The sequence below is a fragment of the Lonchura striata genome, chromosome 11 (genome assembly GCF_046129695.1).
Source record: "Lonchura striata isolate bLonStr1 chromosome 11, bLonStr1.mat, whole genome shotgun sequence".
NCBI classification, from domain to species: Eukaryota; Metazoa; Chordata; class Aves; order Passeriformes; family Estrildidae; genus Lonchura; species Lonchura striata.
This window is the reverse complement of record NC_134613.1, coordinates 5,774,578-5,796,684: the sequence shown is the minus strand read 5'-3', so window position 1 is coordinate 5,796,684 and position 22,107 is coordinate 5,774,578. Positions and strand designations below refer to the sequence as shown.

Here is a 22,107-nt window from a genome sequence, read left to right as displayed (position 1 = left end):
TTTGTCTTTTTAAATTGTTGTCTAGTTTTCTCCTAGTAAAGAATTGTTACTCCCATTCCCATATCTTTGCCTGAGAGCCTTTTGATTTAAAACTCCTAGTAATTCGGAGGGAGGGGGTTTACCTGCTCCATTGCACAGGAGGCTTTAGCCCTCCTTCGCAGATTCCTGTCTTGTCGAACCAAGACAAAGGGCTAGGATGACTCGCTGACAGACTTCATTTGCATTTGTGGTGACAAGTTCTAATGTAAGCTGGTCTTGGAGCTCTGGATTTTGCACCCTTTTTTCCACAGAGGCTTGCACTCGATCCACAAAATCCATGAATGGTTCTGCAACAGACTGCTTCAAAGCGGTATAAGAAACAACAGGTTCTTTAAAAGGCATGTTAAAAAATGCACGTTCTTCTGCGTCCCTGGACAGGTCCAACACTGCTCTGGGAATGCCTGCTGCTTGCTTTTCAGCTTGACTCCAATCACCCTCACCCACTAGATGCTCTAAAGTGATTTCCTCATCCTTTATATCTTTGGAAAGCCTTGGACTCTGCAAAATCTCTGGGAGGAGATGTCCTGCAAACCTTTTCCACGTTCTTTCCCACAATCTAAACTCAGACTGAGGGAGCAAGCAACTGAAAAGACGTTTCAAGTCAGCAGGAACATATGTTTTGGAGCTTAGAGTAGCTTTTAAAAGGCTCTTAAAAAATTCACTTCTTTCCCCAAACTCATGCTTTGTTTTGCAAAGTTCCCTAATACTGTCATACAAAAGGGGCTCCCATTTGGCGTTCTGTCCCCTGGCATTCTAAATCACTGGGGCCAGGAATGCAGGATCGGTGTCTCTGACCGGTTCCCGGTTCCCCGCGCTGACAGTCTCTGCGCTGCCATTGCCAGGGAGACCGGGAGAGAGAGAGGGAGAGAGAGAGGGAGAGGGGCCGGCTTGTGAGGGAGTGGCCGCAGCCGGCGGGGCTGCGTGGAGCGGGGCAGGGACAGGGGATGGTGATGGAACTGCGAGGGGAGGAGCTGAGGGCTGGACCAGGGGCTGGACCGCTGCAAGGGAGGCGGGGTCGGGGCTGGGGACAGGCAAAGGGAGGATGCAAGGGCTGGAGGTGTGTTCTGGGCTGGCAGAGGGAGCAGGGAATTCTGGGATAGAGAAGGGAAAATCGCGTGGCCGCCCCCATATTTTGGGAGCTGCACAGGGGGGATGGGGAGTGCAAAGCATGGATTTTCAGCTGCGGGAGCGAAAGCAGGAGATGGAGAAGGGTTAGAAACTAAATCTACATCTGCACGGTTAGTTTTTTCACCGCAGGGGGTGTGGGGAGACACAGGGGACGCGACGGGGCTCTTTTCTGCTCCCCGGGCACCCTGAGTGTCTGCACTCTCTTTCACAACATCGTAAACAAACAAAAACATTCTCATAAAACCTTCTTTCACTGAGGGATCTCCTGCCTTTGTCCTTTCACTCAGCACTGCGCCCACACGCTTCCAAAATCGTCTTTCTCTCACTACTTGCTCTGTTAGCTCCGGAAAACTTACTGATAACCATCTGACAAACTCTTTCACAAGGCTCTTAGGAAATTTGACACCTGCACTCTGCAGGGGTTTCTGAACTTGTTTATAAATCTCTTTCTGCTGTGTAGTCAGCGTAACACCCATGGCTGGCTTCACAGCAAAATCTCAACCAGTTACTGCAGCAAACCACAAAGTTCTAAAGCTACGATGGAAACTCCCGTCACGCCTGCGTGCTGGCGTGTCCCTCCATGGGCACACGAGAGCCAATGTCTCCTGGCTGGGCCCCTGCCCCCCAGTACCAAGACTCACCCACTGCCGTCCTTTAGACACCACTGCAGCAACGGTTCCCAAATCCGCGGCCGGTTTCCCAGGTGTTGGGAGGTGCCGTCTGCAACTGCGGAGACCGCACCGGACTGACTGAAACTTCCATGACACCCCCAGGATGAGTTTTCTCCCTTCCAGCTGAAACTTGCCCCCTCCACAGCCCACAGAGGAAAAGCTGGGCAGAACCCTCGGGAGGACAGGGATGCTGAGGCACCTTTGGCTGCTCCCCAGCAGCAGCAGCAGCAACACCTGGAGGGCAAGTGCAGCTGGAACATCCCTAGGAGAGCCCCAGGGACCCATCCCCAGGAGATGCAGGGCTACCTACCGAGCTGCTGCCGGATGGAGTTGTGCCAGTGCAGGTTGAGCAGGTCAGGGTAGATTTCAGGAAGCCACTTGATGGCCAGGAGCTTCAGCATGCGGGAGGTGCAGCTCTTCAGCTCCAGGTCCCTCAGGTGCCTCTCCTCCGAGAGGGTGGGGGGACGCAGCTCCACCTTGTGCTTCTGCAGCACTTGGTCCACGAAGCTCCCGGGCAGCATTGGGAAGAGCTTCTCCTTCACCACGTGGATGGGGATGAAGATGGCTCCTGCCCGGACGACGTGGGGGAAAGGGCAGGTGGACATGAAGGTCTTCAGCTGGGAGAGCAGGTCGGTGAGGAGCCTGGCCACGTCCTGGAAAGCCAGCCAGATCTCCTTGCCGTTGCTGGGCTTCTGAGGACTGGGAGCCTTGGAGCCGTTCTTGGGGCGGGGCAGGGATTTGGGCATCTCTCCCAGCTCTTCTGCCCGCTCAGCTTTCTTCAGCCACTCCTGCAGGAGCTCCGGGGAGGAGCGGGACACTGAGCCTGAAATCGTATCACAGAGCAAGGTGTGCAGGGAGGTGAAGTACTGCCCTGAGGGGGTCTGTGAGGGGAGAACACCAACATTCTGGACCACCACCACCTTCTCCTCCACCGGAGTGGAGGGGGCGTTGGGAACCAGTCTCTTCTTGAAGCTAAGGTCCAGCACCATTTCCTTAAGAGGTGGCTCCTCAGTGCCCACCCTGTCAGGGCTGCCCTCCAGAGACTCCAGCTCTTGGGCCTCAGCCTTTGGCTTTTTAGGGATGCTCCCGTAACAACTTTCCTCTTGGCTCTGCACTGCATCACTGCCTGACCTCAGGCTGGACACCACTGAGACGTCTCTGAGGGCAGCAGGCTCCTGGCTGCCACCCGTGTTTTGGGGTGAGGAGTCCTCCCACAGATGGTTCCTGCAGAACAGAATGGGGTCTGTGACCTTGGCCCTCTCCAGATACTCCTGGTAGGGTGCCAGGCTGAAGACATTGTGGATCACAGGCATTGGTGGGGAGGATGACAAAGCCTTGGTGTCCCTCAGCTCTTCCAGCTCTTTGACGGGGGTCACGGACAGAGAAGGGCGGAGGAGCTCCTTGGCTGGATCCTTGACCTTGCAGGCATTTCCTTCCCCTGGTCCCCCATGGGGGGTGTCCTGAGGGGCCGGGCTGCTCTTCCTCCTCCCTGGGTACAGGGTGTGACAGCTACAGCTGCTCTAAAGCTGCACAGATTATTTGGCCTAACAGACACCAACTCGACCAGCCCAGCTCATCAGAAGGTAGAAGTCAACAAGTCCCCAAGTGTACTAATGATAGTTTGGACTTACATTCAAACAAGGGATCTCACTCAATCGCGTTGAATCATGGATGCACTTCTATCATTGGCCAGTCAGCTGGGTGGATTTAAAATCTTCAGTCAATCTCGTTTTTATGAGCAGGAGATTTGAAACCCCTATAAAAAGTCCTTTCAGAAAATAAACCTTGGCTGTTGCTGCAGAAGCACGGTGCGTGCTTCTTGCATTCCTGTCTCCAATGCACCAGAGACATTTGGAGCCCTGTGTGAGGAAAACAAGCTGCCGTGGTATTGTGGGGTGATTTGGGAACAGAGGTTGCTGCCAGGCAGCTGGGTGGGCTGCGAGAAGCTGCAGGCAGTGGAAAGAGCTGCTGGCAGTAGAGAAAGCCGTGGGCAGCAGAGACCTTGTCCTAGATTGCAATGGAAGATGTCACCAAAAGCATTCTATGGTATTCTGTCACCATCTGTTAAAACCAGGTGGGGCAGTGTTCTTTATCTCTTCCATGACTCACCCTCCCTTGGGGAGATATCTTCTGTCAATGGGCCATTGAGTGTCACTGCAGGACTGATAAGATTACATCATCCCATTGTGAGATGCTCCACCCTGGGGAGGAGCCAAGCATTCCTACCTGGATATAATCTGTGACTTTTCAACGCCACAGGCAGCCTTTTCCACTGGATTCCCAGAGGAAGACCAGACCCTTCTACTTCACTGCTCGACCTTCCAAGGATAACTACACCCTTCTTCAGGATCTTCAACAGAACACTGCAGACAGCGAAGTGCTCTGCTGGCATTGGAGAGTGCAGCACGGGACAGCAGGGAAAGTCACGTGCATCCAAACACCTTTGTGAATTACAGACACTGCTAGGAGAAATGGGAGCGTGGGCATCAGTGCCAGAAGACCCTACACTGCAGGTATGGACTCTTATTTTAACAAGAAGAGGGATTAAACATGATAAACAGGCTTTACTAGCCTTAATAAAGTGGTGTGGAGGCCATGGACTGGATGTGTCCGAAGGGGCTGCCTTGGACTTAAAAACATGGGATCAGGCTGGCAGATCTATACTTGCAGCAGCTGCCAGAGCTGATGAAACTGCCATCAATGTTGTCAAACCCTGGAGGCTCATCCTGGACCTGATAAATCAGTTAGAGAGTGAGAGAGACACGAGGATGCTGGAGGGGATGGCACTGGGCGAGCAGGGGAGGAGAACGGGCAGAGCATTCCCTGTGTGGAGCCATGGAATCTCCCTGGGAGAGAGTGACCTGTCCACAGAGTGCTCTGTGGCTGCCCTGGACCACACCATTGGCCCGGGCAGGGACGATGTGCCACCCAATCATCTCACCATTGCACAGAGCCGTGGAGCCAGCCCACACAGGAACGTGATGCCAGTAGAGCTCCCTGTCACTGGACAAAGTGGTGGAGACACCCCACGCTCCCGAGCCGAGTTAAACGGGCATCCTGCAGCCACCCTGGCTCCTGCCTCTTCTCTGGGTCTTGCTGTGCCAGCCCTTGGAGCCACAACAGGCTGCCCTGCCTTTTCTCTGTGCCCTGCTGTCTTCGCCAAGGCCGCTGAGACCACGACCGCCCGCCACGAAATGGCAAGCTGCTGTAGAGCTGCATCTGCCTGCTGCCAGGCAACGCTTGGCCCCCGCAAGATACCTGCCTGCAGCGGGGCACATGGCTGCTGCAGAGGGCTGCTGGCCACCGAGCCTGGCCAGGCTGCAATGACAAACGAGCACTCTGTGATGGAGCCCACCTATGCTGCCTCTACTGCTGCACTGCAGGGGTGCCCGGCTCTCGCAGAGGCAAAACACCTCACAGCTGTTCCAGTCGTGCCGGTGCATCCATTCCAACAGCATGCAGCAGAGACACCCACATGCCCCACTGCAGCATGCATGCCAGTACTGCCTCCTCCCAGAGCCCCCTGGTCCGGCTCTGAGATTGCACCTTCTGCCCGGGCTGCCAAGGGCAGGTCCAGCCATTGCTGCAACTCAGGGGCAAGCCCGGGAAATACATCACCAGAAATTCCAGAAATTCCTGGAAGAAACAGCAGATCGGGGAATCCCTCAGCAGTCGCTGTTGATACTGCACTGCGGCTGTCGGAGAAGTTTGCTTTGGATTGTATATCAGCAAAGGACACGAGAGAGAACCAGAACCATCACCCCTCAACGGAGCCACAAAATAGCGTCACTATCACCACTTTGCCGACAGCCCTGCCAAATCCTGTGACCATGTGGCAGAAGGAAAATGATCACCTTAGTCTCCTGGAAATAAATCAGGAAGTTACTCCAGCAGGTGTGTCATCTACAGTTGCAAAAGTGGAAGGCTGCATTCGGATGTATGAAGAGATGCACAGGCTGAAAGCAAGGGAGAGGCTGAGACGGCGGCAGGAGGAGCTGGAGAAGATGGTGAGGGCAGCCCATGCCCAGGCCACTGAGCACCTGAAGCGCTTTGATGAACTGAGGGAGCTAAAGCGGCATCAGGAATTCCAAGAGTTGCAAGAAGTAATGGAGAAGAGCTCAAAGGAGGCTCAGAGGCAGCAAGAGAAGTTGAAGGAAGAGCACCGACACAGAGCAAAGATATTGAACCTAAAATTCCGTGAGGCAGAGCAGCAGAGGCAACGCCAGGAAGAGCTGGAATGTTTGCACAAGAAAGAGGGCCAGGAGAGACTGTGTCGCCTTTATTCCATCCAGGAGGAACTGCTGCAGCTGAACCAGCAGGCTGATCCCAATTACAGGCACAAAGACTTGCCCAGAATCGATCTGTCTGCATACAGCACTCGTGGCAACCAGATCTGTGGACTGGTGTCGGGGCTCATCCGCACCGCAAGCGAGAGAGGGTTCCCTACTCAAGCAGATGTGGCCAGCACTGAACGAGCCCTGCAGGAGATGCGAGGGCTGATATCCAGCATGCAGCAGGAAATCACTGCAGCTCTTGAAGAAAGAAAGAGGAAAGATGAAGAGGAAAATAAACAAAAGCAGAAAGAGTTAGAGAAAAAAGAGAAGATGAAGACTCGGACTTCTGCCCCTGCACAGCAGTCGTGGGGAGAGCAGCAGAAGGAAGGCCTTCAAGTTAAAACAGAAGAAAGTATCATGCAGTGGTACCTGCAGCTTCAGGATGCTGCTGAGCAATGTGTTGCTGCTTTCAGTGAAATTGGAAACTGCAAAGGCAACGCTGAGGTGAAGAAGATAAAAACAAACTTGCAGAAAGCAGCTACAATCCCTGTGAGCCAGATCTCCAGCATATCAGGCTCTAAGCTGAGAGAGGTGTTTGATAAGATCAATAACCTGCTCTCTGGGAAGCCTGTTCACTCTGAAGGCCAAATGGTGTTGGTGACTCAGCATCCACAGGGGCTGGACTTTGTTTCTTACAAACTTGCAGAGAAGTTTGTGAGACATGGGGAAGGAGAAGTAGCTTTTCACCACGATTCAGCTTTCCCAATTGCTGTGGTGCTCTCAGGAATCTGGGAATTACACCCTCGAGTTGGAGACATCTTTTTAGCTCACCTGCACAAGAAGTGCCCATATTCTGTGCCCTTTTACCCTACTCGGAAAGAAGGGACTTCTGTGGAAGAGTATCAGAGGCTGCTTGGATATGAAGTTCATGATTCTACAGTGGAAGAACAAGATCATTTTCTCAAAAGGATGTCAGGAATGATTCGTCTCTATGCTGCCATCATTCAGCTCCGGTGGCCTTACGGAAACAAACAAGGGGCTCATCCTCACGGTCTGAGCTATGGATGGCGCTGGCTGGCGCAGATGTTGAATCTGGAGCCTCTGGCAGATGTGACAGCTATGCTGCTCCTGGATTTCCTGGAAGTGTGTGGCAATGCTCTGATGAAGCAGTATGGGATTCAGTTCTGGAAAACAATGCTCTTTATCCAGAAATCCTATATCCCAAGAATTGAAGCTGTGTCCGGTTCTGGCCAGATGGGCTGTTTGTCACGCTTAAAGACTTTTGTGCAGAAATGTTTGCAGGTAGAGGAAATTCCATTACCAAAGGGCATTCCAACACCTTCCTTTTGGAGAACATAAATCAATCTGTATTTCCTTTCCCCTTAACATTTAATTCAAGCAGATTTATTTGTTACACTTGGAAGCTAATCTTTGCATTAGATCATTGTAGGTTTTTGTATAGTAAATTACTGAAACTTCAAGATGTTTTCCTTCACATGTTTAATTGTGCAGGCTGGTAAGCTGGCTGAGGAGAAGCTTACCACACTCCTCTGGAGAGACACATCTTAAGCAACAACCTCCTGGCCATGGCGAGGAAAAATGCTCTCCCCAGAATGCTTGGTTGTCGTGTCTTGATTCTGTGTATCCCATTGACCCTTCCCCTTTGTTCCACCCCTGTGCCCTCATCTCATTTGTTCTGATGTTCTGCCCCGCTCCTCACTGTCCCTCGATAAACCCCAGCTCTCACTGCCTGGGAGATTTCTCCATCCCTGGATCCCTTTGAGGTAGGAGATCAATAAAGACCTCTGTGGAACCCCATAGGAATGCTCCATCTTTTCCTTCCATGTTGGTCATGGCTGAAATCAAAAAAGAGCTGAAATCTCCCAGCGAGAGCGAGACGTGTCTGTGCACCCAGGGTGCTTTTTAAAGTCGCTTCTCTGGGAAGGTCGCAGCACTCTGCCACCTCTGCCTGCCACGAGAAGTGGTGCCCAAACAGGGACCCCCACTTAGGGGCTGCCTGGAGAAGCCTCTCCAATGGCCCTGTGCTGCTGGACATAAGCCGCCTTCGGGACAGCCGCTTCTCTGAGGAGAACCACTCACATTCTAGGGAGTGTTATCCGAAGGGCAACCGGGACCCTCCAGAGAAACCAGAAAGAGAACCGGAGGCTGGCCAAGGAGCGACCACCCACCCAGCAGGTTTTGTTTGAGCAGAAGAAAAACAGTGAGTTTCAGATATATATTAAGGTAATATTTTTCACTTTTTTTCTTCCCTTTTTACTGCTGGGCATGGGAGAGAATCCTGAGGATGGACAACCATCTTAGCCAATTCCAAACTTAGCCCTCCTCAAAGGGACGTTTATCTCCAAGTTGTGGGTGCCCTTGAAGTGGGGAAATTTATGTTTTCTAAGGGAATTCTTAAGAGATTTATAACTTTAAACATGACTCTCTTTTTTCTAATTAGTTTTGGGAAGTTTTACCCTTTGTTTCACATTGTTGTTAAATCAAGGCTAAAAATGGGGAATGATTTGGGAGAAGTCTTGGGTCCCCAGTTTGAAACCTCTCCCACTTCATCCTCTCCCCAAGCCCCTAAACCCTTTTTTCCTTCAGAGGGGAGATTGGCAAGCGAGTGTCACTACCCAGCACAGGGTTGCTATCATCTCCCTGACACCTTCAGATCTCCTTGCCAGGAAGGCACTGGCCATGATGCCTTGGATCTTCCCCTCAGCCTTCTCCCTATGCCCACACACCCTGTTCCATCTCCCCGTGCTGCTGTTATCCCACAAACAGACAGCAGCAAAGTGGCCAGACCGGACGTTTTGTCTCCTCTTCCACGTTTTCCGGCCTTTGTGTCTCAAAATGTCCACTTTCCCACTTCTCCTCTGCCTTTTTCTGTGCCCTCCATTGCACTCAGCTCCTCCCTTCCCCCCACATCAATGGATGTAACCGCATCAGGACCCTCCCTTCCACCAGAAATTCCCTTCCTGCCACGGACTTCACCTCTCCTTCAGTATCTTCCTCTTCCGTTGTTAGTCCTCCCCCCGTTGGCCAGCCCCATTCTGGCCATAACATGAGGACCAGGAACCACAATGAGAGCGACCAGAAGAAAGCCACTGCCCTTCACCGTCTGCCAAACACGGTCAGCCCAAAACAGCCCCACACTCTAATACAGTGCCCTCCATCCTCCTTGGAGGATTACAGCAGTGCCTCCTCACACTCCAATTCTGAGTCCAACGATCGCTGGGCCAAAACCCAATGGGAGACCCCTCAGGAAGGAGATTGGGATCTAGTGAATAAAATCTTGGCTTTTCCAGTTATACGTAAATGGGGAGAAGGCAAACAACACCCAGCTCTTGGGAGCCAAGGAACATGGCCGGGCATCACACTTTTTCAAAAAAGTGATTTTTTTTCAAAAATCTGCTTGAAGCCACCTTCTCCGCCCACACATTGGTCCCGAATGACATTAAGAATATCATTAATTACCTCCTCTCCCCAGCTAAGTGTATGCTGTGGAAAAAACACCTTAAAACACTATCAGACATTTGTTCCAAGGATGCCAACTGACCATACTTAACAATTGAACAAATGGTATGAGAAGGTGACTCCCAAAAACCAGCAGATCAAGCCCAAAATTTACCAGAAACCTGTGGATATTCTCAGTTCAGTCAGAGAGAAAATGGAGGGTTTCTAACCAGTTAGGAGCCTGCAAAACATTTGGGAAAGAATGTAAATTATTCTTTATCTCTCTTGTTGTTCACATTGTTTATAGATAAGTTCTGCCACTAAGCGTCATTCACTGCACAGCAATGGAGTGAGATATTTTTATTCTGGGGCCAATGGAATTGGTCTGGACGATGCTCTCTATAAAAGAGCGATGTATTTGAAATAAATCAGAGTTTTACTCTCTAGCCTCCTGAACTGGAGTTCTTTTGTACTGTCCTGCCTCAACGGCATCAGAATCTGCAATACATGACTTTGCCACAGCAGCCAGAGCATCTCTGCTCCTCACTCCCAATGGCACAATCCTATCACAAAGCTTTACCATTGAGCAAGGCGTAGACAAAACCTTCATAAAGTTTGTAGGTAGACTTAAAACAACACTTGAGAGATCCGGAGGCCTTACCCCTAAACACTGAACCAGCTATTGAACAGATGGTGTCTGTGCACCCAGGATGCTTTTTAAAGACACTTCTCTGGGAAGGTCACAGCACTCTGCCACCTCCGCCCGCCATGACATCTAATCATGAAGAAGATGCTTTAAATCCATTGTCCTGATGGCTCCAGAGAGTAAGGACTCTTGGACTGAAAAATTGCACAGTGCAATGGAAGTTCCATGGTGCAGGTCAGCTCATGGAAGTGAAAATACCACACAGAGCAGAATAGCAAAAGCTGTTTACACACTGAATCACTTAACAGCACCAGAACAATCCCCAAACCCAATAATCTTAAAACATTTCCCATCATTACACTCATCACATAAACCATGAGAAGACATGCTCACAAGGAAGTGGAAAGGTCCATGGGACCTCATCACAAGGGGATGTGGGTACGCTGCATGTCCACAGACACCAGAACAAGGTGGACACCAGCCAGGTGTGTCCCCCCTGCCCTGCGTCCTGCTCGGGACCAGAGACAACCCCCTCCTGATGGTCCCTCACCACATATCATGGACCAGTGATTGTAACAACTTCTACACCTTTTAAATGGAGATATGGAACCTTTTGAAGTGACAGTTTAAGGATTTTACCTATTCAAGTGACACAATGATTTTATGAGATCTTGAGCAATTTATCTATTTAAGAGTATGACTCAAAACCTGAATCTGACAAGTAGTTTGCCATGTTACCTTCTCACTGTTCTAAAGTTTAAAATGTTTCCAGCCCATAGAGTTCAGTTATAAGCTTGTAACCTCCAAGTTAGAAGCCTGCAGCATGCCAATTTGAAAACTTGTGTTGTTGGTGATCCCACCTGACAGCTCCTGGGAATGAATGCTACAACGTCAATGATGTAGAGGACACATCACTGGCTGAGAGAGGCTAGGCTTGTTGAGCTGAGCAGAATCATCTGTGTCACCATGCTGTCCTGTCATCCTGTTTGCAAAGGGCCCTTGCAAAGGCACGACAGGGAACACCTTGCATTTTTTAGAACAGAAAGAGGGAACTGTGACAGCTACAGCTGGTCTATAGCTGCACAGATAATTTGGCCTAACAGACACCAACTCGACCAGCCTAGCTAGTTAGAAGAAGCAAGGAAACAATTCCTCAAGCACAGTAATGATGGGTTAGATTGAAGTTCAAACAAGGGGCTTGCTGATGTTGGAGACAGGAATGCTGTTGCAGAGGATAAATAGATACGCTTGTTCTCTCAGCTAGCCAGATGTCACTTCTGCCCTTGGATGAATCCTGGAGTGAAATGGACTGTTCCATCCCACCCCCCAAAAGATTGTGGCTCATCCCACACCTCTATACCTGCCCCTAAAACATCAGTGTCTGTAATCCCATTGGACCATGCTTTGTCCTGGCCCACCTGGAAGCTCCTGATAAGGGAACTCCCAGGGGCCATGTGGTCTCTTGGACCCTTCCCCCTCTTGGAACCTCTCCCCTCTCTTGGACTTCCTCCCCCCCTGGGGCTTCCCCTCTCCTAAACCCTCCGTTTGTCTCTCCCCTCGCCCGTCCTCTTAAGCCCGGCCACGTGCTACGCCTGAGAGCACGAGGCTCAGTCCTTCCTGCATCCCCAATAAATCTCTTTCCCCAAGAGCAAGCTTCAGAGATCTCTGCTTCCCTCCACCCACACCGTGCTGGAGCGTGATCCCTTCCCACAACCTGCGACATACAGACACCGAGGTTCATGCAGCAACAGCCAACATCTATTGAAGTGCACCCCTTTCATAGGGGCTTTGAATTTCCTATTCTTACAGACACAATCAAATAAAGGTCATAACTCTGCCCAGCTCACTACCAGAGATCCTGGTGCTCTCATGGTTCAAAGGGATTGTCCCTTGTTTGAGCTGGAATCCAGCCCATCATTCTCATACCTGGGGATTTGATCACTTTGACTGCCTAATGAGCTGGGCTGGTCAAGGTGGTGTCTGTTATGCCAAATGATCTGTGCAGCTATAGACCAGCTAGAGCTGCACAGGGATCTCAGCCAATCCCTTTGGTCATGGATGCACTCCTACCCTTGGCCAGTGAGCCGGGCAGAGTTCAGATCTTTAGGCAATCACATTTGCATGAGCGGGGGATTTGAAACCCCAATAAAAAGACCTGTCAGACAATAAACCTTGGCTGTTCCTGTGAGAGCATGGTGTGTGCTTGTCACATTCCTGTCTCCAACACCCAAGTGACACAGGGGTGTCCCCAGGCCTGGGTTTCTCCCAGCTCCCTCCTCTCTCGGGAAGTGTCTCAGCCAGCCCACCAGAGCCCCCAGAAATCCTCTCTGGGGTGCAGACAGGCTGGAAAGCGCTGCTGTGCCTCGGTGCTGCTCGCCACTGCGGACTGTCTGCCCCGTGCTGCTCACAGCCCGGCTCCGTGCCGGGAAAGGAGGCCTGGAACGCGGATGCATCGCCCGGGCTGACGACAAACCCTGGGTACCTGGTGTTCCTGGGCAGCTCGGCATCCCTGGGTGCCTCAGCATCCCTCAGCGCTGCCCCCAGCCTGGCACCCGCTGTCCTCGGCACGTAGGGCTCCAAGGGGCTGGGAAAAAAACTGCTGGGATCTTGGGGCTGGAGGCAGGTGCCGGGAAAGGGCTCCCTGCTTGCCACGTAGCCAAAGCTGGGCAGGGCACTGGGCTCCCCCACAGTGGGAGCTGGGGGGTGGTAGAGGGGGCCAGCTCTGTGGGGTGACAGCGGGTAAGGATGAGGTGGGTAGCACATTGCTGACCTCTCCTGCATCACTGGGCTGCTGTCAGGCAGCTGGAGCTTGGGCCAGGGGTCCAGGCTGAGGCTGGGGCCTCTGGCACCTTCTTCTGGCTCTGGGCAGAAGGATAACTTGCTTCCAGGAACGGGGTGCTGGGGGGCTGGCCTGTTCTTATCAGGCTGCCCTTGCTCTTGTGGCTGCCCGGGGGCTGCAGCCTGGTGTCAAGGCTCTCTGGTGGGTACGGCAGGAAGCTCAGCAGTGTCTCCTCAGCTGGCACGGGCTGGCTCAGGGCACCGGGGCCGTAGTAGAGGTAGGCAGGCGTGGGGCTTCAGCCAGCTGGGGGCTGCTCGGGGCCCTTGGGGCTATGCAGTGGGCAGGCAAAGTAGGAGCCCTTGTAGCTGAAATGGCTTGCAGAGCCCGGGTGGGGCACAGGGCTGCATGTGCCTGGGATTTGCCTGGGCAGGAAGCCGGTGGCAGGCTCCAGACGAGGCAGCTTCTTGAGAACCACAGGGTCTGCAGGCTGTGAGCACCGTTTTGAGGCCATTTATAGGTTGGTGCCAGTGTCCCCACAGGAGAGCTGAGCTGGCCTTCCTGCAAAAGAGAGAGAACAAGCCATGAGCAGAGCAAGTCCCCAGAGCCAGCAGCCTGTGGTGGCACAGGGTGACAGGGGGTTACAAGCCCACCACAAGGTGAGCATTGTTAAAAATGGGCACACTCCCAGTACTAAAAGCGATTTTAACATTTGTTATAAAAAAGAAAGGCCTAAAGCAAGGAGGCCCATGGCTCAAGCAGGAGCGTTCCTGACGAGGAAGCTGCAGTGCCGGCGCTGGGTCTCCTTGAGCAGTGATGTCCCCATGTTCCAGGTGAAGCAGCACAGACTCACTGAGTCAGATACTCCTTTCTATCCTGTTTTTTGTCCCTTTGCATTGGTTTCTGTTTGGATCCTTTATTTGCATGAAGATTCAAGGCTCTGGATTGGCCCATTACAGTTCTGTCCCGGCTGGCTCCTTTCGCTGGAGGGGGTGGTGCACTTTACTTAGGTGAAGTTTCTTATAACTACCCTTTTAACCCCTTTTACAATAACCAAACTAACAGCACATCCTTTACATTTATCAACTATTTTACAACAGTTTCTGAACTATTTTTGACAAGCATAACCCAGGCTCTTGTTAATGGATCTCTGGGGGCTGATAAGAGTGAAACAATGCTGAATAACTGGGGTTTATAAATATATGTATAAAATTACAGGTTTGTTTTAGAACAATTGGCTTGCAGTGAAGCTCTTTTGGTTATTGTCTACTGTAATATGGCAATATAACAGCATAAAAATAACATTTCAAAAATGCCTAAAGGAAAAGTAGGGGAAGGAAAGGGTAAGAGCAGAAGGATCCCACCACCCATGGATCTTCCAAATAGACTGGGATGTTCCAGTTCCACTGTGATGATCTGTCTGGGGTTAGGGAAGCGCCGGAAACACAAAATTCCACGGGTTGATAAAATGCTCAGTCTTGGTGGAAACGTCCAGGTACCTCTCCTGGGGCAGGGAGTTTTACTCTGGATGATGTCACCTCGGTGTGTTTGTTTGCCTGTGACACTTGGAAGTGTAGGTGCACTTGAGAGGCCAATGATGGCCCAGCAGAGGGGATGAAGATCTGCAGGCTAACCCTGAATGTCCCGGGAAGGGGAGTTTCAGCAGCTGAGCCACAAGAGCAGGGACACTGGCAGCACCAAAAAGCACCGTGGCACTGGGCAGGATTTGTCTCTTATCAGCCTCTGCCCTTATCTTGTCCAAGAGGTAACTGCAGCCCCATGGGGGTGTGCCCTGTGCACCTGGGCAGTCCCTGCAAGTGCTCCATTGTTTGAGGCATTAACCATTGACATTCCAGCCTCTTGCACCACCCCGACCCAAACATTCCATCAGTTCTCCTCTGCTGCTGCTCACGCCAAATCTGCCACGGTGGTGATTTTCAATATAATGGGACAGAAGATCTTGTGATATTTTGTTCAATTACTTTGTCCAGATTGCCCAGTTCTCCTATTAATAGCTCTGAAAAATGCAGCCTCATCATCATAGATTTCAAGCCTTCAGAGGCAGAACATGGAAGGTTAGTGCATCTCTTTTTTGTTCCAAATATGCATAAATCCTTGCACAAACTCCCAGGATAAGTTTGGTTGAAACACAGTTTTACTTCTGTAACATAAAAAGCTTTTCCCACATTTTTTTTTCTAGTAAAAAGACAAAATAAACTTAGCAAAAGTAGCAATGTGTTAAACATGTTTGACTAATATTTGGACTCCAAACAAGTTACTTCTGATGAAAACACCAATAAAACAACTATAATTATATCTGATAATCTTGGCACGAATTTTCAGTGCATCAGGCAGGCTTTGGCTCAGGACAGGGAATCTCTGCACATCCGAGTCCATGTCCACAGGGAATGTCACTGCAGGGCCAATAACTGTGTGTGCATTAATTGGAGGTGCACAGTCTTCTGTACACGTCCCACAGCGTGGCCAGTCCTGAGGGCTTTCATTGTGCAGGGATCTCCCTTCCCACAGGATGCCACCCTCCCCGCCAGCGGGGGAGTCCTGGGAGGCTGGCAGGGCTTTTCTCCATCCCTCTCCTTGGAAAAGTCCAGGGCAGCTCTGGCTGCTTTGGTTCCAGAGCTCAAAGAGCCTCTGCTGCAGGCAGCAGGGAGCAAAGCTGGGTCAGCTCAGGTGAGGAGCCAGCAGACACAGACACCGAGTGCCCCAAATTCCCATCCCGGCTTCACCTTGTAAAGCAAAGTGAGGTTTTTCGGGCCAGGCAGCAGCTCAGCCTCTCCTCAGGGGATTTGGGGCTGCTGTGGGGTGGGGCTGGCCCGCAGGGACAGGCGGTGGTGCCAGCAGGAGGAGCTGGCAGCCTGTCCCAGCACAGCCCTGCATCCCAAGAACCCCAGGTGTTCCCTGAGCTCACCTGGCACCACCCAGCGTCTCCTGAGCATCCCACTGAGACACCTGACCATCACCTGAGCCCCAGGAGCAGCACTGGAGCATCAGCCAGGATCCCCCAGCATCACCTGAGCATCCTGTACATCACCCAGGCAGCCAGGACAAACCTGAGCATCACTCAGCACCCTCCCAGCATGGCCAAATGTCACCCCCTGTCACCCAGCACGGCCCAGCAACCCCAAGCCCAGGGATGGACTCCCTGCAGGAGGATCTCTCCAGTTGTGGCTGTTTTTTTCCTCCTTTTGCGGCAACGTTAGCAGAGGAGCCAAGGAGGAAATGGAGGAAGAGCACGTGGAGATAAGATAAAAGCCACATCAACAGCAGGGGAAACACAGCAGATATGGGGGGAGACTTGTGGGGGAGATAAGGGAGCGAGCCCCTGGTGCTGCTGCAGCTCTGCCAGGAGGGGACCAGAGCTCCCCAGCCCTGCCCAAAACAGCACAACTGAGGCTGCACCCCTCACTGAGCCCTCGCGGTGGGTTTCTCATGCCAGCTTCAGCAATTCATCACTTCCCAGGAAGGACACTGCTTCCCTGGAATCCCCTGGAAACCCCCACGGGAGCCGCGGGGCTTCCCTCCCTGCTTGCACCCTTGGAAGCAGCTCCCCCACATCAGTTCCCACAGTTTTATCCTCAGGATAAGTCCCCGGGGTCATTCCCAAGACATGCAGTACCAGTGAAGGTTGCCAGCACTTCGATCCAGGCAAAACAGCTCCCTTCAAATGGAAGCAAGCTTGAAGAAAGCCCAGGCCGGGTTATTTTCCTTCCAAAAGGGATCTCTAGGGAGGCTGGCGTTTAAATCCATTTCCCTGGGGAATGCAGGCATGGGATCCCTTCCCAGCTGTGGCAATGTTGGGGGTGGACAAGCTGGGACAGAAATCCAGCATCTTGTGAGTCCCGAAGTTTCCCTGCTGCTTCTTCCCTTTCGCTGAAGCCCCGGGGATCTGCAACTCCCCACCGTGGGGGGATTGTGACACTGGCCCCGCCGTCACCTCGGGATCGGGTGACACCACCGGCCACCATGCAGTCGCTCTGTTTCACCCAGCTCCCAGTTAAATTCGGGCTGGAGGGCGGCAGAGCAGGACGAGTGATCCCACTGCAGGCCCGGAGCCGGCACAGGGAACGTCTGAGCTCATTGACCAAATTCGGGAGAGGAGCTCCCTCTCTCCATGAAATCCAGCGGCATTTTGCCCAACCAGCGCCATCCCCACAGCTGCACCACGCCAGGAAACTGCTCTGCTTTGGCTGTCACCATCAGCCTTTTCCCCCTGGGAATATCCCAGCCAGCGGGGGAGGAGGGGGACACGTGGGAATCAGCGCTGGAGATGCTTGTGAGAACCCAACACGTGCAGCCAGGAATTCCAAAACCCCACAGCTGGGAAAAGCAGCGGGTGGAATAAACACAGCCCGTTATTGCTCTTCTTTAACCTTCTTTTCCTTTTTTCCCTCTTCCCTCTTTTCAGGGCTTTTCCCACACGGGGCCGTTTGGCCGGGAGGAGTAAAAGTAAAACCAAGCGCAGAGGGAACCCGCGCCCCCAGCAGCGAAACCTCCCTGAGAAGCTCCCGCGGGAGCCTTGCCTGCCGCCTTTCGGGTGTCCAAAGGACACGGGAGGGCTCCCGCTGCTCCTCGGCCTGCCAAGGCCGCTGGGAACACTCAGACATCTCTTTTGGCCCCGACAGCTGCCAGCAATGCGCCCGTGTGCGCTGTCAGCGGGGCTCGCCGGCATTTCCTCCCCGCGATGCGATGCCCGGAGCGGAGCCTCTCCCCGCAGCCTCCCGCCTCCTCCATCGCCACGCGATGCCAAAACCAGCCGCCAGCCCCCGGCCAACCGCAGCAATCGAGCAAGAAAATCTCCCAGACCCGCTGCCAGGCAGCAGCCCCAGCCCCCGAGGTGCTGCGGCACGGGGGGTCCCGGGGTCTCCCCGACTCCAGCGGGAAGGAGGCGATTCCCCCGGCCCTTCAATCCTGCTTTCACAGCCTCGGGGCTTTGGGATCCCGCCCAGGAGGTCACCATTCCCACGTCCGGCAGGTTGGGACGAGCTCGCCGGCATCGCTCCCCACAGCTTCGGTCATTTGGGGCAACAAACAAGAGGCGTCCGCCGTCCCCGCTCCCTCATTCCGCTTCTTGTCCCTTTTCCACCAAGTCTGCAGCTCCCGAGCTCCTCCCAGGCGGGCAAAAGCCCAGCCGGAGCCTTCCCGTGGACCAAGCCAGCTGCTTTTTAAGGCAGTATCCCTCTGGAACGCACGCACCAAGCCACGGCTTGTCTGCGATTAAAGCCGAAACCCCCCTCCCGCCAAGGAATATTCACTTTTATGTAAAAAACCCACAACTTCAGGGAGCCATGGGCAGTCACCAGAAGGGCTCCGGGGCTGCGTCCCCTTCTACTCGGGGGATTCAAACCCCTCCAGAAGGCATCGATCCCGTTCCGGCCCATCGATGTCACTCACATCCCACGCTGGCCACGGTCACGGCTGGGACTCGCAGGCCCCCGCCAGAACACGAGCTGTGGATGTGGCAGGGCTGGGTGGCCGTGGCCACCTCTGTCCTTCTGTCCCCTCCGCACAGCCGCGGCCACCGCATCAGTGCGGGCAACACTCCGGCGACCCCCAGAATCAACCTCTCGCAGGAGCTGGAGCGCGCTCGGGCTGCGAATCAGCCGCAGGATCCCAGGTGTCCATAAATGGGTAAAACCCCGGGATCCGGAGCCTGGAACCCGTTTTTGCTGGCACGGCCCGAGGAGAAGCAGACGATCCCGAGGGAGGCGTGCAGGGGTCCCGCCCTGCTCGGGGCTTGCACCCGCCGAGGGAGCCCAAGGCGAGCGCGGCGCTGGCCGGGGGTGGCCCCGCCGCGCTGCCCCCGCATCCTCCGCTCCAGCGCGGCTCCTGCGGGACGCGCATCCCTCCGGGCCCGCACTCACCTGCGGCTGCGGCGCGGCGCCTCCCCCGGCGCATCGCTGCGGGCTCGGCTGGGGGCTCGGCGCGGACGGGGGAACGGGGGGCGCTGCCCCTGCTCGGCCGGCAGCCCGCCTTGTGCGGAGGAAGTGGGAGGAGAAGGAGGGCGTCAGGTCGTGTTCTGACTCTGTCTTGTCAGTGTTGTTTTGAATTACTTCATTTTTTATTTTGTTTTTCTTCTCTAATTAAGAACTGCTATTTCTACGCCTGTATCTTTGCCTGAAAGCCCCTTAATTTCAAAATTATAACAATTCCCAGAGAAGGGGTTTACATTCTCTATTTCAAGGGGAGCCCCTGGCTTCCTCAGCAGGCTCATGTCTTTTCAAAACGAGACGCCGGCTAAGAGCCTGGGAAGAGGGTGCTGGTGGGAGTCTGAGCATCAGAAACTGGGCAGGAGAGTCTGGGGTGCTCAGGGATGCAGCCTGGGCTGACCCAGTGGGGCCCCTGAGTCCCTCCCCCTCCAGGCACAGAACCTGCCTGATCCCAAAGGCCAAGTGCTGCAATCCACCTCTGTCAGCCCCAGCCAGGGCAGCCCAGCAGGTGAGCACTGCCACAACCTCACAAACAGGGAATTTTGGGGAGCAGCAGCAGGGTTTGGGGATCATCCTGCCCAGAGGGACAGGCCCAGCCCCTCCTGCTGCTGCTGAGTGCTGCAGGAGGAGCAGAGGGAAGCTGAGACCCCTCCAGCTGCACCTGGGAGAGTGCAGAGGAGTTTGTGTGTTAATTGGGAACAGCTGGAACGGAGCCACATCCTCCTCCTGGGAATCCAGATAAAAGGCAGGGTTTGGGTGGGCCGTGGTGATCTCTTCTGCAGGGGTGCAGCCAGGTGAGGGGTGCTGCCGGGTGAGGGGTGCTGCCGGGTGAGGGGTGCTGCCGGGTGAGGGGTGCTGCCGGGTGAGGGGTGCTGCTGGGTGAGGGGTGCTGCTGGTCCTGGCCCTCCTTGGGGAGGTTTCTGGGGGCCGGGTGTGTGTTTGGGGCAGGGAATGAGGCCATGTCTGAGCCCAGGGCTGGTTCCATCCCTGTGCTGCCCTGGGAACTTCCCAGGAGGTGCTGAGGCTTGGCACAGGCGTTCCTGAGCCGGGAGGCTGCTGGGGAGCAGGAGGGGGTTTAATAAGGAGCTCTGGGGATGGGGAGCTTGGGAAGGGGCCGGGCACCGGGATGTGGGAGCTGCAGAGCCCCACTCTAAATCTGCTGCTGTCCCTCTCCACAGCTGAGCTCTGGCCGTGGCCCTGCCAGGATGAGCCGAGGGGTTGGGGCACCGAGCCCCCCGGCCGCTGCTGCTGCCCCGCGGGCAGGAACGCTGCTCCGAGCGGAGAGGGAAGGGGCTGCGGGCACAGCCCCGTGTCCTGCTGCCCGCGGGGCTGTCCCTGCCCGCAGGCTGCGGTGCGGAGCCTTCCTGCTGCTGGCCGTGTGCGTGTGTGCCACTGCTGTCCCCTGCGGCCGGGGCGCTGCGGCTGCTGTCCCCGGGGGTGCCCCGGGCTCCTCGGCCTCCCGGCGAGGGGCGGGGGACAGTCTGGGGACAGCTCGGGGGCACCTCCTCTCCTCGGGCTGCCTCCCGGGGCTCCCGGGAGTTGTGGCCCCTGGGACAGGCGCCGGGGGACGGAGCCTGGGGCCAGGGTCTGCGGCCACACGGACACCTCGGAGCTCCCTGCAGCGGCAGCCCGGCCCTGGGCGCAGGGAAGGGCTCAGGCCGGGCACAGCAGTGCCCGTCGGGCTGTCCCTCGCACAGAGGCCTGGCAGAAGGGAGCCTGCTGCCCCGGCCGGGCTCTGCCAGCCCGAGGGTGTCCCCAGTCCTGGCTCCTGGCGCAGAGCAGGACCGGGCTCACCTGGTGCCACACGGATGCCAGCAGTGACTTCAGCTGCTGGCCTGGGGCAGCGAGCGGGCACAGCCGGGCCCCAGAGCCCACCAAGGGGCTCTGAGGCCACCTCCAGAGCTTGGAGTGAGGTGGCTGCTGGGGTCCCTGCCACCTCCCGGGCACGGCTGCAGCCTCCTTCCCTCCCCACAGCTGCCCCCGGCCCCTCTGCAGGGGCTGCAGTGACCCGGGGGGCACCCAGCCCAGTGCTGCCGCTCCGAGGGGCAGCTGCAGGGTCTCGGGTCCCACCCGGTGTCCCCACAGGGACCCTGACGGGTGCTGGCTCCTGGAGCCCCAGCACGGCAGAGCAGGAGGTGGCCTCTGCTCTGCCCAGGCAAGGGACACCCAGCTCGGCCGGGCTGAGCCCTGGCACGGTGGGGGTGCCCCCTGCCCTGACCCCGGAGGGGCTCTGGGGCACTGCTGGCACTGCCCTGCCTGGCCCAGCTGCTCCCTCGGTGGGTGCTCTGCTGGCCCAGGTTCCAGGAAATGGCTCTGGACTCCTGGGTGCTGTCCTGGCATCACTTCCTACCCCTGCCACAGCTCCTGGTGCCCACAATCAGCATGGGCTGCCTTCCTCCCTGCCCACGGTGGCCTCTGGGGCTCCTGCTGTCCCCTCGGGGACACAGAGTGAGTGGCCTTCTCCCCCTGCACAGCCAGTGTCCCCTGCAGCCTCCCCAGCACAGCCCAGGGCTCCCAGCCCTGCAGGTACCACCGTGCTTGGGATGAGCTCCACAGCCCCTGGTGCCATCGCAGAGCTTGGGCAGAGGGCTCTGATGGGAGGATCCAGGCCCAGCAAGCCCGGGACAGCACCCGTGGGCCCCGTTCCCACTGCAGCAGGACCTGCAGGGCCCGGCCCTGCCAGCCCAGGCTCTGTGCCTCCCCCCTGCTCCCCACAGCCAGCTCTGCAGCGTGGCCCTGAGCCTGGGCACCACCCTGCCACCCGCAGCAGCGTGACATCTCCATCCTGCCCGCCGGCTTCTCCTGGGGCTGGGCGTGTGGCCAGCTCCCTGCTCAGCTCCCAGAGCCTGGCAGTGCCCACAGGAGCTGCCCTCGATGCCCACGTCGTGTCCAGTGGCCCCAGCGCTTCCCAGCACTCCTGCCCAGCCACGGAGCCTCTCCCTGCAGCCAGCAGAGCGGCCTCCAGCCCGGCGGAGCTGCTGAGCGAGGGCCGAGCTGGCTCCACAGGGATGGAAGCCCCTGCACCCCACCCCTCCAGCCGCCCCCTGCCCGCAGCGCCTGTGCACGTGCTGCCCCTGCGATTCCGGCTGCTGGGCATCGCTTACGCCCCGGCTCTGGGCAGCAGGAACTCCCTGAGCTACCGGCAGCTGGAGGCAGATGTGACACTGAT

General features: G+C 55.5%; 1 protein-coding gene across 1 annotated transcript; it reads right to left on the bottom strand.

The window, feature by feature from the left end:
• Window positions 1-1,804: 1,804 nt before the first annotated feature.
• Window positions 1,805-13,117, bottom strand: LOC144246970 (uncharacterized; the record flags this gene model as incomplete). Its single annotated transcript, XM_077786000.1, is given in 5 exon segments — window positions 1,805-1,893; window positions 2,149-3,327; window positions 5,097-5,156; window positions 12,428-13,057; window positions 13,060-13,117. Coding segments are annotated over 5 exon segments (2,016 nt in total), but the record flags the coding sequence as incomplete, so codon positions are not given.
• Between the last annotated feature and the right edge of the window lie 8,990 nt (window positions 13,118-22,107).